At 34.8% G+C, this 18,422-nt stretch overlaps 3 protein-coding genes across 6 annotated transcripts; all 3 read right to left on the bottom strand.

Moving 5' to 3' along the window:
• Nucleotides 1-1,079: 1,079 nt before the first annotated feature.
• On the bottom strand, nt 1,080-6,886 carry TOC90 (Avirulence induced gene (AIG1) family protein). Of its 4 annotated transcripts, none has more exons than XM_028063383.2 (3): nt 6,563-6,886; nt 5,881-6,014; nt 1,080-3,841 (listed from the first exon to the last, which is right to left on the bottom strand). In XM_028063383.2, the coding sequence occupies exons 2-3, from the start codon at nt 6,011-6,013 to the stop codon at nt 1,581-1,583; spliced, it is 2,394 nt and encodes a 797-aa protein (XP_027919184.2). In that variant the 5' UTR covers nt 6,014; nt 6,563-6,886; the 3' UTR covers nt 1,080-1,580. The 4 variants fall into 4 exon arrangements, with proteins under 4 accessions (XP_027919184.2, XP_027919185.2, XP_027919183.2 ...); XM_028063384.2 differs by having other exon boundaries at nt 1,080-3,835; nt 5,881-6,017; XM_028063382.2 differs by having other exon boundaries at nt 5,881-6,017.
• Nucleotides 6,887-9,309: 2,423 nt separating this feature from the next.
• Nucleotides 9,310-13,729, bottom strand: LOC114178296 (ubiquitin C-terminal hydrolase 22-like). Its single transcript, XM_028064117.2, has 3 exons — nt 12,655-13,729; nt 12,375-12,499; nt 9,310-10,446 (listed from the first exon to the last, which is right to left on the bottom strand). The coding sequence occupies exons 1-3, from the start codon at nt 13,533-13,535 to the stop codon at nt 9,674-9,676; spliced, it is 1,779 nt and encodes a 592-aa protein (XP_027919918.2). The 5' UTR covers nt 13,536-13,729; the 3' UTR covers nt 9,310-9,673.
• A 2,440-nt stretch (nt 13,730-16,169) lies between these two features.
• On the bottom strand, nt 16,170-18,213 carry LOC114176121 (uncharacterized). The gene is made up of 3 exons (XM_028061058.2): nt 17,942-18,213; nt 16,817-16,881; nt 16,170-16,677 (listed from the first exon to the last, which is right to left on the bottom strand). Exons 1-3 carry the CDS (start codon nt 18,041-18,043, stop codon nt 16,338-16,340), a joined length of 507 nt encoding a protein of 168 aa, XP_027916859.2. The 5' UTR covers nt 18,044-18,213; the 3' UTR covers nt 16,170-16,337.
• Between the last annotated feature and the right edge of the window lie 209 nt (nt 18,214-18,422).

Here is an 18,422-nt window from a genome sequence, read left to right on the forward strand (position 1 = left end):
AAAAAGAAGAAAGAAATACAAGTTTGGGTTTCACTTACATGAAAGGAAAGAACGTTCGGTTTGTTCCAATGAGAACTCCGCAAAGATCTTAGTTCCAGCCTCTGTTGCAAGGAGTGGTAGTAGCTGAGTTAGAAAGAAATGACAATAGCGGTAAAGAGTAGAGAAAATCCGAGAAATAACTAGAGTGGGAGAACCAAAAGGTTTTTCTAAAATGAGGAAACAAATGGACTCACTTGGATATCTGGACCCAAAATCCTAAGACAAAAAGTGTGCTTTACAATGTGGAAGGAAAAAATATACATAAAACAATATAACTATATTATTATAAAATAATGAGAGTAGCATTTATGAAAATATTATAAAACAAGTCATTCAGTTTTTCTTCGATTTAAAATAAAAGGATTAAAAAAAAGTCCTTCGTAATTTATCTTTCCATTTTTTATCATATCAGTTAAAACAAACATATTGTTATTTAGACGATTTTTTCCATAAACTTTTGATAACAAGATGAATTTTATCTTTTGTAATCTAAAGTTTAATTTAAAAACCAGTTAAATTATAAAAGTTGCATGAAAATAAAATTATAAATTTGATTTATACACAAGAAAAAACAACTTTCGCAACAAACATAATATTGAGCAACTAAGCACGGACCAAGTCAACGGTCTTCAACCTTACACAGTAGGTTTGAAAGTTTGCAGACTCAAAGACAATATATTTGTGATGGCAGGAAAAAGAGTTCAATAATGTGTGGATGGTGATTGCATATGCAATGAATAATGTTGTGCATGTAGTGGTAGTGGCTATTATGATTTAATTTTTGAAATGAGTTCATGAAGGCTTTAAGAAATATTGGAGTAGAGAAACATCTTGAAGGCAAAGCCAATTCTTGGATGGTCAACGCACGTGCTTGCATTGACTGTGGCAACATGTTCCTTATTAAACCGAGATTAAGAAATGTCCTATAAAATGCCCAACATGTTCCTTTGGTGAAAAGTAAAAATAAGCGTAGGCAAAACATAAACAGCTTATTCGGCAACAAGTAGCTGCAATCAATGCAAATCTCAAACTAAAACAAGTTGATCATCAGCAGCTACCTTCATTATCATTAACATATACCCACAACTTTGTTAACATTCTACTCGTTGCAAAAACTCTTTCTCCACAATCATGTCTAACTCACTAATACTTCAACACATAACATAAATTAAAAGAAAAAGACAGACATTTTCTGTGTTTTACTGTACAGTTGTGACAATTTTTCTAGAAATTAATATCAACAATTCTCGAAGCTCCCTGGTGCTGATTATTAACCAATAATCTACAGATAGAAACACGTTCAAGATGCCAGCCAGCCTTACCTAAAGAGATTTCCAAAAACGGGCATCGAAAGTATCACGAAAAGAAAATTTCAGCTAGCCTCTTCCAAAAAAAAGTAAAAACAAATTCTAACTTTCGGTCTTCTTTTCCGGTGGAAAAAGGCTCATATCTACGTTTGACATGTAGAATGCCTCACTGCTCTTCTGTCTTCTTTGAACAAAAAAATATTGGTACTAGAAAGTAAACAACCGGGGCAGACTTCAGTCCATCACTTCCTTCACCACGTTCCTAGTTGGCTTTCTACGTGACAGGAATTTCAAAATTGAGAAAATTGCAACCGAGGCAATTTGTAAATGCTCAGAGCTACTTATCTTTATACATACTTGCCCCATTTTACGACTATTTAGATTACCACTAATAGATGCTCGTGAGGTTCTAGATAATCTGAACTCCGATTGTAAGCTTCCACTCAACACCGTTTCCTTGTTGAAAGAGAGGACTGTCATTGTCAAGCTTACATTCTCATTTCTTACCGGATAATCCTCCCCTCGTAAATTAGCTTCAAAACTCCCACCGTATGCCATTTGTCCTGCACCCTCCATGCGCCCAGCATTCAAGACAAATTTTAATCTCTTCCCAACAAACACAGTATCCTCAAGTTTTGCACCAAAATAGTACTTTTTTGCAAAAGATGTTAAAGAAACACCACAGTCGGCAATATTGTGTTTTATGTTTTTCAGCTTTGTGTTGCTTCGAACTGTACACATAAAATCTTTGCCCGTGGACTGAACATCAACACCCATAGAATAAGTGGGGCCCCATGGATCAACATAAGCTGCAGTACACTCGGATTGAATACTGAAATCCTGCTTGCTCTTATTCATCTGTCCCACAACTGAAGCATATACATTCTTCTTTATTTCTGTAGTTGTCTCCAAGTTTACACCATCAAAGCCCACATCGTGATCCCATCCTTGGGGATCAAGAACAGGCCTCACAAGCCATTGGTCATCAGAAATAAGGCAACGATATCTATGGCTATGGCAATCTGAATCAAAATTTGGAGGAACAGCCATATCCGGTAACAAAACAGGTTCAGGAGGTGCCTGTTGATCATCCGGGTTATCACTGTTCAAAAACTTCTGCTCTGTTGAGAGTAGCTTCTCTTTGCGCTTACGATAGTCTTCTTTCAACTGTTTCTTTAAGAAAAGGGTTTCCCTGTAATCCATTTCATCCAGATAATCTTTTTTCAACGGCTCAGACAACATTTCAAACTGAGATTTTGTCAACACTCGTATGGGTGGAAGTTGATCATATTCATCTTCTTCATTATCATAGAGTGATATTTCCCCTATTTCATCATCAATCCCACTTAAATTGGATATAGGGTGATGGCGTAAGAGAGACGAAAGGAGATGAGGCATAGAAGGAATTCGGGTACTGCTTGATGATCCCAGTTCTACAGTGTTCTGAAACTTGAGAAGAGAATTTACATCGCCCAGAACTTTGGTACAAATGCAAAAGAACAAGAGCTGAGATCTCCAAACCTGACCATTTGGGAGAATTTTCTCTCCCGTAATGTTTTTTGGGCATTGAGAATGGTTCTCAACCAAAAGTACAGGGTTTTCAAGCCTAGAATCAAACACTGCCTGCTGTATATGCTGCTGTATTATGTTAGTACAGTGAGAAATATATGACTCATAATTAATAGTATACCCATCAGGTCCTTCCGGAATGGCAGAGGAAGAATGAGTCATAACTACGATGGTGTTGAACCAAATCGCAGAGCCAAACACTTCGGTTACAAGTTTCAAGAGTGGGAAGTCAATATAACCAGCATTGATAAAATCAAGCCGTTCAAAGTACAAAACAATATCTGGAGGGGACTTTCTGATGAATCTCCTTATAGAAAGCATGATCCTCTTATTTCTCTTCATATTGTTAGTCGTGGAAGGCAGGAAACCAGGGGTATCAATAAATGTTATGTTAAGACCATTGACATTGCCCACAACTTCTTGGATGCGATTAGTAGCTGGTTGAAATGCGCCAGTGGTGGTTTTTGCTTGACCAAATATAGAATTTATGGTCGCACTTTTACCGACTCCTGTTTTACCAAGGACAAGTATTCGGCAAGAGAAATCCAATTGAGGCATGCCAATAGCTTCCTGTTCACTTGCTATTTCTCGGGCTCTACTGCTACTGTGGTTAACTCTTTTCAGATCTGATTCCTTGGTACGAATCAAAGTTGCCAGGTGCATCCGATAGAGAACCTTTGCGACCAAAAGATTTTCTTGTGGCTGGCCAAGGCGCTGTAGCAATCTGAAGAATTTAACCTGGAGCTCCTCAACCTTGGCTAAAGTATCCTTCCGTCTTCTATTGGTGTTATCTTGATAGTGATCGACTTCTGTATCTGAAACTAGCTGCAAGGAGGAACTATGATGATTGCTCTGATCACCATTTGAAGAATTTGATGAGTCAGAAGGAACGGGTGATGATACCGAACTAGCCGAGTGATCTGAACCTAGCAAAAACGCATATGCCTCAGTTCTATGTAAACTGTACTGATAATGGACATTACATTCACAAAAATCAGATTTGGCACAAATATTGGTTTAGAAATGATATTACGCACGGAATATCACCCACTTTAATCATCCTAAACCACAGAATTGTAGAATATAAAGCACATATATCAACATCCAAACACATAATCTTGCATTCTTATAACTGTAAGAAAACATAATCTTTAAATTTTACTTGTTCCCTGGACTAGATATGAAGAAGAAATCTGCTATTTCTCCGAGCATCAGAGAACTAACAGTAAAAAATCAGTAAATTCATCACGGCAGCAATTAGCTAGGACAGTTATTGTTTGTTTAGTAACTCCTGTGCTGTATGACCATTATGTGTGTATTTATTACATAAGATTTGAGGCAGTTTTCTGAGGGATTGTGCGACTGCATATTAAACTGTTGGTGTTGGTTTGAAGGAGTAGCTTACGTGCTGGGGGCAGAGGACTGTGTTAGTGTTATGTACAAGAGATTGTGGTCTAATTCCCTAATTCTTTCAACAAAACCTTCCAGATGGGTGAGTTTGGAATAACTGCAAAAAATAATATATTATTTCAAGAATCGACTATATTTTACAATTGTTGGAAAATGGTTATAAGATATAATTAATATCGTTTGGTACAACAAAAATCTGGTTTTACATAAAACGACTATGTATAAAACTAAAACAGAAAAAAGCTATGGCAAAATAATTATACGCTATAAATTTTAAGATTCATAAAAACAGCTTATTTTTTCATTTTTTCTTCTACAAATTTCAGCTACTGTTCGAAACATAAAATCACAAACAACTTTTTGTTCCAAAAACTGCTTCGATCTTTTAAAATAAACTGTTTGGGATAGCTTAAATTATTGATTTCAGCTGTTTTAGTTGAAAAAAAAACTGTTTGATAATTATTGTTTCCTTGAAAAAATTTGACTAAATTTACAACAAAAAATAAAAAAATAAGAAATTTATGTATCCAGACATTTGTAGATTATGATTATTTTTCAACAGTTTCTTTTTCACCCCAAACATGTTATCTCGAAATTACTCCTAAGTTTCCCCATTTGCCCATAAAAAGAAAAAAAAAAAAAAAGACTTCAAGTTTCTGAACATCTACCTCTTCTGATAATTTACTTTAAAAGGATCATTGTTTTTGTTGTATCCGCATAAAATTAATTATCTTAAAAATCATTCTTCACAAAACTTACAAAAAACAAATAACTTTGATTATAATTGGTTATAAAATAATTGATTACATATACATGTAATTCATTATTGAAAAATAACCTAATTTTCGAAGTTATCCCAAACAAATTGTCCAAATTCTTAAGGTTAACACAATTCCTGCAAAAATAGAGAGCAGCTATCAGTCTCACAGGGAGGCCAGCAGCCCCTTCCCCTCAAATTTAAGTTGTTGAGAAGTTAATTTAGTTATTAAGCTAAGATAAGAAAATTTCTTTTGCATTTTGTAAATAACAAATTATTCAACGTTAGAATGGTCATTTACCTAGCTCAAATTCTTGAGTTTGAATACGGACCGTAGCCTTCTCCTCGCATAGAAAGTATACATCTACCATAAATCCCTATACTGTAAACGATAATTCTAATATTAATACAAGCATAACCTCCATAGTTCCTCTATATGTATGGTGGTGAACCATGTCATAGCGTCCCCTACTGGTTTTCTAAGAATTGTGAGACCTAATACTAGTCTAAGGGTGACATAGGAAGATGTGAATACAGCACTATACAATTTGAAGGTGTAGCTTTTTACTAAATAACTTCATATCTGCTGAGCTTAACATGCACGGAATAACAGAACAAAACGAGTTCCCTGCTAGTATCGTCTTATTTCACCAACCACCATTTTAGGAGGAGGAGAATTCCATTAAGACCCCATCTTTGAGAAATCAACTGTGTGCATTTTCATTATAAAATGATGTAAAATCATGTGCATTGTCAATGACTCCACTTGAAGTACAAACAGTAATATCAGGATTTTACCTTGCTCATTAAAATTTTCATTCTGAATCCGGTGCTCTTCAGCATAAAAACTATTACCACCTGATAATGATGAAGGAGAGACCACTGATTTGGACAGAATTTGAGAGAAAACCCAATCTCTAACACCTTTCATCCTACTGCAGCATAAGAAAACAGAACTCCATAAGTAACTAGAAAATTATAATTTAAAACGGGAAAGCCAAAGAGATATCTCGGTTCTTCTTTAAGTGAAAACAAAACCGCAAAAACATATCATAAACATCAGTAAAAAATATTCATCACATGCAATCAACAAAGCATAAGATTTCACAACAGTGGATCCTCGATCCGATTTTCGTTTGCTAAAGGATTCAATCAATAAGCATATTAAACAGAGTGTCTAGGCAATTGCATGTCAATTTGAAAACATAAAACCCTTTATAAGAAAAAGCTTAAGTCAATCAGTGTCGGTCAACTAAGAAACAGGATCAGAAAACACTCCATACACAAAATCGGCACAAACGAGGAAATCGTGCCAAAGGATAAATAACGTGTAAACCTATGAAACAGAAATCACCAAGCGAATTGCAGCAATCATTAAAATTCAACAGAGAAAAACAAAATAGAATAAAATAATGCTGAGAAGAATAAAGAAATGCAATGAAACCAGAAAAAAAAAAGTCAGATTAATGGAGGCGCTCACTTTGATATTTGAACATCAAACACAAGGCAGGATAACACCAAACGCGAAGCTCGAGGATATACTGAGATCCAAAGAAGCAGATTATGGTCATGAAAAGAGTCGAATCGAGGTGGTCAAATCATTGGACCAATCAGATTGTCTCATTCTCGGAGAAAAAAAGAGGAAAGAAAGTTGGTCGTGCAAGAATGAGTGAAGAAAGGAAGGGCACAAGAAAACCCTAATTAGAGAGAACGAAAACCCAATTGGAAAGGGGTGTGTGAGTGAATGAGAAGGGAACAAGAAAATGGAGATTTGGAGATAAGAGTAAGACAGATTGAGAAGTCGCTCGCTCACCTCAACCTCTTATTTGCTTATTTTATTTATTATTTAATTTTTAATTTTGTGTAAGATGGCAACAAAAGGTGACTGTACTGGAAGAGGCCAAAATATAATCAGGTGCGAACCATCATCACCTACCCCTTCGGCTTTCTCAACAGAGGTGGTCGTGGCAATTATATTTTTACGGTTAAAATAATTTTTTGTCTTAATTTTTTAAGTTTTATCAAATCATTTACAGTTTTGTTTTTTTTATTTAATTCAGTCTTAATTTTTATCGATATTGTTCAATTTGATTTTTATTTTTTAATGCTGTTTAAATTATTAAAAGCTATATAATAATTGTCATGTGTTACTTTATTGTTTTTTTTATTTTTTAAAATTTTTAAAAATTATATATAATTTTTTTAAATTATTTTAATTTTTCTTAAAATATACACGTATCAATGAATGTGTCACGGTTAATGTTTTATATCTAATTTATTTTTTATATTTATTACTTTTATTTAATTTTGTCTCAATTTAATTTTAATATAAAAGTTATAATGATGTAAATTTTAATATATTAAATAAAAATATTTAATAAAAAATATGAATTTTATTATAAAAATTAAATTTGGTTTTAATTTGGAAATAGGCAAAATTGGTTTATGTTAATATAAATTGAAACTAAATTAAAAAAAATAACGAATATAACCAATTTGAATATAAAACATTAACTTTTACATGTGACATGGGTTCATACATGAACATTTAAAAAAAATTAAAAAACTACAAAATGACACGTGGTCGTCATGGTCCATGACTGTTAATGATGTAAATGGTGTTTTCAAAAAATACTTGAACAAAATTGACAAAAATTAGTACATTTTTTAGTATAAAAATAAAATTAGTATTGATTTGATAAAACGTGACAAAAATTTAGACCACAAAAATATTTTAACCTTTTTATTTATTTTTGTCTTTCCAAAATTAAAATTTACTAATTTTTTTATGATCAAATTACCCCCAGTTCTTTAATGTTTATGTGTAAATGGAGAAAAAAAAACAATCATTATGAAATCTTAATTGTTTAAAATAAATTATAGATAAATGAATTGTTTTGTTATTCTTAGTTTCAGATTCTTTAATTGAATGGTATTTAATCTTCTTAGTATGTTATTTAATTTTCTTCAAATAAATGTTATAATAAACTTATTTTTTCCAAACTTCTTGCTTGAGTGTATTTATTTGACTGACGTATGATCAGTTGAAAGAAGTAATACGGACCATATAAATAAAATATTTAATTCAAATTAAAACAAAAACAAAAACTTCTTTAATTTAAAACATCTATATTCATATAGTACTTAAACTATACTTATTTTAATTTAAAAAATTCAAAGTAGTAAACTAATTAAGAAGTAATATTTAACTACACAATTCATCTATCACAACATACAGTTCATTAAGCATAAAATAAATAGATCACATTCATATTTATTTAAACAACTTTCAATTAAAGTTAGTTTATACATTAAGTTTAAACAAAAAATAAATCATAAAATTAGTATAGAAATTAAATATGATAAAAAAATTATACATAAAAACATCTCAGTATAAACACTTGTAATAACATTTAATATATATATATATATATATATATAAAAGTATATATCAAAATAATTATTATTTTTATTCCCTGTTAATTTATATTGATTTCAAAAACTTTAATTTTTTATTTGTATTAGGAGAAAAATAAGTATAATTAAATATTAATATAGTATCGGTAATTTGGATTTCTTATAAAATAATTATCAACAAAATAAATTAGAATTATATAAAAGTATAAAACTATAACAAAAATTTATATATTCTTGAAATCCATATAATTTTATAAAATGTTAATAACCAATTTAAATATTATTGAAAATTGTATAAAATAATTAATTCATAATTAATTAAATTTTAATTTTAATTCAATTTCATTTTTATTAAATATCATTTCTATTTTCTTCTTTCATTCAAACAATCTCATTTTTCTTTTTCATTTATTTCTTCTTTCTTTATCCATTCTCAACCATCTGGAGAACATATTAGTTCACCAAGTTCAAATAAAATATTTTTATAATTAAAACGATGCTCAAGTTTACAAGTAGAATAAAAACCAAAAAGTATTTTAAGTAATTTGTTACCTTACAAAAAAAAATGTTATATTAAGTGTTTATTCATGGATCTATTACAAATGATATAAATGATTTCTTTACTGAATTTTCTGACTACTTTTTCTTCAAGTTTCAAGATTTATTCGACTCAATTACATGAGCAGTTTGTTGTATTTGAGGTGTAACCAACCAATTCAGTGGTTATTAAATTCATCCGAAAAAAAAAGGGGGGGGGGGGGGGGGGGGGGGGGCTGGATTCTATCTTTATCAACCAATCCAAGCAAGCCCTTAAGTTTAACTCCAGCAACCAATTGGCATTTGACGATTTCGTAATTGTAGTTCTTACATATCCATAACCTCTAATGAGTATTTGCAAAGCCCTCCAACCACTGATTATCAAAGCATGGGAAGAGAAAGGGAAGAGCATAAACAATTTTCGAGTTTCCAAAAAGTTGGAGTGCCTAAAAAATTCTGGCTGGTTTCTAACTCCAACTTGAAACTATAACTTAATCTCTGAAAATGATGTGAATGCAATATATTTTCCATTGCTTGTTTTTCCTCATGTATGAATGTGAAAGTCATGGCATATCATTGGAATGAAAATTGATATTAACCATGGCATATCAATGATTTGGAGCTTCTCTTATTGGAATCATGAGGTGACCTGTTTATCAGTTGCTTTATAGTAAAGCATCTTCTGTACATAGAACATCATGTAACACTGTGCAGCCCTGACAATGTTTTCATCGACTTGAGTAATCCAAGCATCATCACACTTGTACCATCGATTGCTTAATCGCAGATAAGTAACATAATGGCCAGCATCTAGTTTACCCGTGTGCGTCACAACGGCAAACAACTCAAACTCTGAACACAACTCATCTGAAGCATCAGGCTCATCCCCATCAAAAGGAAAGATTCTGTTCCCAAATCGACTCCTTAAAATTGTTGATGAGAGATATGGCGACATGTCCAGTGAAAATGGGAACTGTAGGTAGCGATCCACTTTCCTGGACATCTTTCTTGTTGAAGAATGCTCAAATCTTTTTATATGAAAGCAAGAAACAAGGGGAAGTTTCCTTATTGACATCTGTTTGAGTGTTTCTTGCCTCACCTGACACTGCCGGCAGAAAAATTTTTGGTCAGCTCCTAATCTCTCTGCTCTTGTAAATCTCTTCAAGCATCCAGTCAAGGTAGATGTTCCACAGTATTGGCTTGAATTCATGCAATCAGCCTCACCGTTGCAAGAATGATTTGATGTTGCAGTAGCCGTTTTATTAGAAACCCCTTGATTCGGTTCCAAGTCCAGTGAGATGTCTATGCATGGGTCGTAAGTAGTGGATGTGAAACCACAGGCCATACATGTAACATCTGATCGCAGTATACCAGAGAATACTTTATGAGCAATACAGCAGTCACCATTACCTGCAATATCAGTGAAAATGTTGTCATACAAAGATGCTTAATAAAATGACGCCGGATTAAGAGCAGATCTTAGAATGAAGATCGTGTACATTTCAGTAAACAAAAGTAGCAAACATGATCCTTGTACTAAGGTGATATTAGAACTTAGGTGTTCAAATGCTGAACGAAATTCCCAAAAGGATTCCTAATTGTACAACCATTACCCTGGGGTAAAACTAAACTTCTGGAAATGAACAAAGAGAAACAACTCATCTTCTTTGCAATTTAAATTACTAGGAAATTTTGTACACAAGATAGATTTACATTTTTTTTCTTAACATTAGAAATACAGAAAATAAAAGACAAAGCTTGAAAACCACGACTAACTGGAACTAAAATTTTACAGTCGTCAGGATTTGTCATATCCTTACAAGCCAAGCATCAATACTCTGTCTAGTGGTCTAAGTAATTTAACATCTAATAGCCTCTAAATATTATGTATGGGAGAAATTTGTAGCTTACAGTTAACTCCAGAACATTTCCTAGTGTTTTATCCCTAGGTCCTCCAGAGTACAGGAGTCCAGAACAAAAACACATTATCTTAAAAACATAATTGATTCTTGAACGGCGAACCCACTAAACTTGGCAAGCTCTAATCGAGAGAATAAGGAAATGGTCTTGCATTGAAACAAAGGAGTGCCAGCGGAAGACAGAGGAAAGAGAATGAGTGTTTCCATGTGGGACTAACACTCCAAAAGAGAAAGAACCACATCTTTCGAGGCTAAAATCTTAGCTCAGCTTTCAAAGAAATCAGAGTTCTGACATTTTTGATGGCCTGAAAACTAATGCAACCTTCTCTCCAGGATAGGACAAGCTTTGGAACTATAGCTTAAACAAGGTCAAAAGGTGGAGTTAACATTAACATCATTTGGTCTAGAAACTCCTGTATGATGAAACGAATAGGCTAAGCAGAAATTGACTTACACGGACTCACAGGAACGTAGCAGCTAACACCATCACGACAGCAGGTTGTGGTTGAAAATTAGCCCTAAATGTTTCAGCAATTGTCAACTCTTAGGGCAACAAGCAAGAGACCTAAACCCTCACCCTGCAGTTAAATATTATGATAACTCCGTTATCTTAAATAGTATTTTGAATTACTTTGAAATTAAAAAAAAAATGTCAAAGACATTGAAGATAGCAAGAAAATGGTGCTCTATTGGTAGTCAATCTTAATCCGTTTGGTTGCAACTATAATTAATCTGAGCTAATTCACCAACTTGACACAAGTTGAAAAAAGGTAACAGATTGACTTCTTAGTTCTTACACCATCTAAAGATTAAGTTCTTAACAATCTAATGCTACTGCTCAATAGCATAGGGATCAACATCTTAACTCATTACAACTTAACCATACTATTTTTTTCTATAAAACGGGATCAAAGTAGGTAAACATGTTAAAGAAGACTCTCTGATGGCAATAAGACGAAAAAAAGATTGGTGTTACAATATTCCCTATATTATTTTTTAAGAGATACAGCTACAATACCCTAGCCGAATGAGCCACAACTAAAATACACATGTTAAATATGAGGGTAAACAGCACAGAGACCACAGCTTCCACAAGAGTTAGACAACATAACAAACCAATGTTAAGCAAGCAAGGCGGGACTGGTAGACTGGATATTATCCACAAAATGATATGTTGTATACACCAAAACTAACCAGCTGAGATTCTAGTAGCACAAAGTTCAGAAGTGTCAGCATTGCTCACATGTTTAAATTTTATTTTGATATTACGCTTGAATTGAATATCCCATGAGATCCTAGAATAAGTGGCTTTATACAAGAAACCCCCTCTTTCCGAACAAAAAAATAGCATAACAGTAGCAAGCACTTCGTAGAGGGTGAAGAGAATAATAAATGGGTGTCACAGTCAGAACACATTACCTTCACTATCTGGCTTACGCCGACCCTTCTCCACCTTCTCATGGATCCCATCGAGCATGGAAATGAAGAACTCATGCGCATCCTGTTGTTCATAACTGGCAAGGTTGGCTGCGTGCTGCCACCAACTGAAACATTACATCAATAACCAGTCAAAAAATTAAACTTTCTATAACAAATTGACGTAAAAGAAACTTAGATCCTAAGTAAGGATTTAAAAAAAAAAAAAAAAAACATAACTAGTTCTATTCATTCACAATTTATACTCCATCACCATACGCACCTGTATAAAAACTTAGCGGGGCTGTAGGGAACGCGATCTCCAGAAAACACAGCAGAGAACATAGCATCCATATCGCAAGCTAAGCATATTCGCGCATTCTTGTTCCCAATATTGCCGCCATTTCTCTTCCCAGCAGCGCCACCGTCTCCATCACCGTTGTTCCTTTTCTGACAGAAAAACCGATTATGCCTATCGCTCAAAAAGTAATTCCGCAACGGCGGCGTGTGGAGCAGCGCTTGCAAAACCGAGTTCATGAAGCACGTGTTTCCCAAATTGTTCAGTCCGCGCAATCCGCGCGGCAAATCCTGCGAAGGATCGGCAGCGTCGCCGGCGATCGGGCCAGAGCAGCTCCCAATCAGAGCGCGCTCGCGCAGATCCGGCGCCCAGGGCCGGTAATCCACTCGCCGTTTCTTCCGGAGATTCTCCGGATGAGACGACGGGATCGCCGGCGGAGGATCGGCGCCAAGAGTGGACGCGGCGGTCTGAGCGATCACCACGGCGGCGTCGAAGTCGCGATCGTAGACCTGGTCGCGGCACGCGCAGCAGAATAGCTCGGCGCGGTCGACGTCGACGGCGATCTGGTGGCCAGGCGGCATTGAGGCGGCGTGAACGGCGGCATGGGAGGAGTCGTCGGCGGAGGTAGAGTGGCAGGAGACGGCGGCGCAGGTGACACAGGCATATAAGCGGGAGGGGGAGGAGAGGCCGCAGGCGCCGCAGCGGGGGACCTCGTCGGGATCACGGCGGAGAGCTGCACGGCCACCGGGAGGCTTGATCCGGAGGCAGCTATGGAGTGCGAGAAATGGCTTGGTGGAGGTGCGGCGGAACTCGGCCAAGTGGGGACAGGACTGGGGAGAAATCTGAGCGTTGATCTTGGGGGACATGGCGTTGATAATGCGGTAACCCTAGGTTTGAATGGCATAAGATTCATGGATGGGAGAATGAACGGGTGAGATTGTTGTAATGCATTGAGATTGATGAGGTTCCTTTCCTTTCTGTGTGGGGGCCGATACTCCACTCCCTATTTCACCTTCTGCTCACTCCTTTCTGCCTACTCTTCTTCCCTACTTCTCTTCTGTTATTCTTTTATACAGTTTCCTTTCTATTTTTGTAACAATCTAATTATTTCTTATCCATATTTCTGTTATACATTTTCTATTTTCAATTTATACTAAGCAAATTTCATTTCTCTCTGCATAATTAATAATAACATTACTCATTTATACTTTCAAATAAATACACTTTTAAAGATTTTATTTCTACAATTCTGTTTCTTTTCATTACAGTCCTTTTAATAATCAATCACTTTTTTATATATAGCTACTATTATATTATTATTTTTTGTTCATGGCTAACAGTTCTAAAGTAAAAGTTGTCTCTAATAATATAATCATATAAAATAATTGTTAAAATATTTCCCATAGAATAAATCCCAAAAAAAAAAACAAATTCCACCTAACAATTTTAAACTCATTTCAAAACAAGGAAGGTGCTGGAAACAAAAGGAGACTCCCATGTTAGACTTGAGTATATAAATCATAATAAAGTGCTTTCAAAAAAATTCTTTTACATGAAAAAGTGTTTCAAAGAACTTTATGGGCTACAATAGTTGGTTATTAAATTATATATACTCTTGTGTGACTCCGTGTTTCCAGCGTTAAAACTTGTCTAGTATGATGAAGGATTCCTACTAGTTATGACCTTTATGGAGAAACAATTAGTGAAATCAATCCAATTAATAATTTTATTTATTGAATGGACCATCGGACCATCGACATCCCAAGTCCACTGATCTATTGAACAAGGCTGGGAGGGTTTTCACACTAAACAGACCATCGGTCAATCGGCCACACAGATGAAACAATCCATAAAGGAGAACATCGGTCGATCGGGCACACAGACGAAACAACCCATAAAGGGGAACATCGGTCAATCAGCCACACATGAAACATTTCACCGGCCAAAATACAAGTTTGTAAAAAGGACCATCGGTCAATAGGTCGCACAACTTAAATACGTTTCATTACTTAAAGCTGTTAAATCACAAAGATAACCCGCCTGGCCAAGCGACCATCGGTCGATCGGCCAGACAGAAAACCTGGACCAGTCAGTGGGATTAATTAAAATTAAACAAATCAGTAATCACAATTAAGGGATCATTGGGTCGTGATTAAGGAGCCCTAATTATAGGCCCACATCGCAAACTATAAATAGGGCCCAAAGGTAAGTTGGTGAGAATCTTAATTTCACATTTATTACAGCTATTACACTTATCGACCGATCGGTCCCAAAACTGACTTAAGCATCGGAGCCTTTTAGACACATACATCGATCGTCTGTTCGATCGATCGAACGAGGAAGAAGATTGCGCGGAGCGGGAGTTTCAACAAATTACTTGGAGAGGAAGTATCGAGAAGAAAAGAGTAAATTTGGAATGGTATAAGTAGGTGCTTGATCTCTATATCCGAAACAACTTTGATAAGCAAATACATGGAGATCAGAGGGTTATAAGTAGAGATATTGCTAAAATAAAATATTATAACTCTAAGAATAAATGTGTTGTATACGAAGAATTATACTTTTTTTACATGAAGTGAAAAAGTTAATGAGTCCACTGATGGAGTTTGCCAGTCTCAAGTTTGACAATCATGTATGTCATAGTACAAATTACAAAAATCTTTCCCTCTTTAAATATAACGACATTCTTTCCTTTATTTAAAACTAATGATAATTTTTTTCTCCTTTCAAAGATAGTGACTAATTTTTTTGTCTATTAGAAGATAAAGACATTTTTTTTTCTCTCTTTTAGGACAAAGTAGTTGAGTTTGTTTTATTTCTTGTTTCAGTTTTAATACCATTTTCCTTTAATATTCCATTGTATTTACTTTTAAAGGACACATACATTGAATTTGTAATGAAATGACTTTATTGACACAATGAACAAAACCACCTGTATTTCTCATCTTAAGCAAATTAAGCTTGCCAGTAAATAGTTACAATAATAAACATCCTAGGCATTTATACTCAGAATCATGTTCTGAGCTATTCCATTACAAGTAAATATACCAAATGATGAATACCAGCAATTATGTGATTAGAACAAATGACCTAATTTAAATATAATAAAAGCAGCTATCTACTCTTCAGTCAAATTAACTAGGATCCTATTCATGAACCATAAGCTCAAATGAGTCGAGTTACTTTTTGAAAAAAATAAATATTTCCATCAGAAGAAAATGAAAGACAGATATCGAGTTAGAAAAACATCAAAATTAATGGTAACCAAAACCTCAATATAGAATCCAAATTCTATTATGAAAAATGTTTTTTCTGGATTCTCAAGTGAGAGTTTTCACAAGTGAGTTTTTTTCTGGATTCACAAGTCTGCAACTGAAATCATATCGAATGGAGAAACCAAACAGATGATCCAAGATAGAATTGCAATTGATAGTTATTAAAAAAAACACTTAGTTTTGGTAGCGGCAAAAGATAAGAACTGGTTGGAAGAAGGTAAAGTCTTGGAAACAATGGGAAATATTAATATAATGATAATCATAGTTGACATATTACTAAAGCAAGATAAGTCTACTCAAGAACGTTGCTAATTCATCTGTCCTAATCACTAGACTCGACTCAAATGCATATTCCCCGGAGACAATTTCCTACTAACATTAGTTCTCACTTTCTCACTTTCTCTTCTTAGAAGGTGGCTGGGGAGTTTCCTCCTCCTCTTCTTCCTCATCTTCATCTTCATCTTCCCCATCATCATCGTCATCATCACCATTGTCATCATCATCATCGTCCTCGTCTCCATCATCACTTCCTCCACCATTAGTCTCAGGATCATCTTCAGGATCCCCTTCTTCATCAACTTCTTCAGCAGAGAAATCTTCATCGTCGACATCATCGTCATCCTCCTCGTGTCCTTCTTCATCCTCCTCATCATCTTCATCGTCCTCAGTTCCGCTGTCATTCTTGTTTTCTAGATAAGCATGTTTGCTACCCAAAAGGTTGTCCAAGGGAAACCTGACCAGGATTTAAAACAGACATAATAATCATTAACTATTTGAAATGAGGTAGATTTGACGTCCTTAGAGTTAGGAGATATGTAAACGAGAAAGTAAGTTTTCTATATTATTGAGGTATTTTTTCAACTTATTCTTACCTTCCACACGTGGGAATCAAATTTGGTGATACTGGATTAGTGATATTGGACAAGAGATATCCAATCTGAAAGGAAAATAAACAGAAGTAAATTAAAGATATCTACTGAATTCCATGCAATAAAGGATAAATACCAACAATAGTTCTGAAACCAACTAAACCCATGACATACATGTGCAGACACTTGCTATAAGTTTTTTAGATATTCAAGAAAGAAACAATCACGAAAAATTCTAAAATTACATACTTCAAATATAGCTTCCAACTTTTCAACAGTTTATCTCATCTCAAATCTCAAATCCTAAGACAAAATGAAGTGTTGGAAGACAGAACAACTAACGGGGAGTATAAGTGAACGGTAGTTCTTTTGCAGAATTAAGAGAAAATAATTTGGTTTCCTTTTTTTTTTTCTTTTCCTGTGTTGCTTGTTTTGTAGCATTAGGAGAATCCCCACTATTCCTGTTCGTGACCAGTACACTGACTTTCTTAATGTCAAACTAGCTAAAACTGAAAAAAGAAAAAGAAAAAAGAACCATTGTTTGCAGATACTATCAAAGACATGGCAGGAATAAGCCATGTAAGATCCCATCCCACAGTAGCAAAATGTCCCAGCATTTGTCCCAACTCACACATCTTTAATTGGAACCCCAATCCATACTTTTTGACATGGCAATAGTTTGTACTTTGAACAAACAAAAACAATGCCTCTGATAACATACGTACTAATGACAAGCAGCACAGACACAGAAAGCATAAAACAAAACATATTGCACAAAAGCCTGAAGCAAACAAAGAAAACATCAACGAAGGCCAAACAACGTCAAATTGAAAACGGGAGGTAGAACACAAATGGAGAACAAACAATATACTCACATTCAAGACAGTTACATGAAACATAATGGTAGATAATCCCTACAGTTAATGGCAAACACTTGTATGAAAAGAGGAACCCCTGTTTTGACCTAACTAAGCATGGTATTCCAAGCATGCAAATCAGTGAAACAGCTGAACCCTATTTCTGAAAATACTTATTCAACTATTAATATACTAAAAAACACAGTAAAAAAGGTGGAATTGAAGGGGCAAATGATGTGGAAAGAAAAGATAGGTTTTGAAAGAGAAATACCAAAGCCATAGATTGCGCGGCGGCGAGAATAGTGTCAGCTGCCACAGCTTGGAGAAGAGAGGGCATTTGGAGAACGGTGTGAATTGGAATCTGAAGCTCCATTGCAGAAACAGTATGAAGCTGAAGCTAAGAGAAAACAAGTCAAAGGGTTTGGTCCGAATCTGATTACTGATTATAGTAAACCCCACATTCTCTACCGTTTAGGGTTTTTGTGAACCAAATTGCTATTGCTACTGCTATTTCTATTGCCACTCCTAATTTCGATGCTTCCACGCCACACCTTTTTTTGTTTTTGGAAGTGGCTACAACAATTTCCTTGAATTTGAAGGCTTTGGATCTTGTGCACCTTTGGGCTTGGGCCCTTTCTTATTTTCTTTTGCCCTCAATTTACGCTGCAATTATGAAGGGACCATTTTTGCAAGGGTTTTCTTGTCCCTGCACGAGTTACAACTTAAACATTAATTGTAACTTGTAAGTCGAT

This window comes from Vigna unguiculata, chromosome 3, assembly GCF_037176805.1.
Source record: "Vigna unguiculata cultivar grain cowpea cultivar isolate G323 ecotype 2 chromosome 3, ASM3717680v1, whole genome shotgun sequence".
In the NCBI taxonomy this organism is placed as follows: Eukaryota; Viridiplantae; Streptophyta; class Magnoliopsida; order Fabales; family Fabaceae; genus Vigna; species Vigna unguiculata.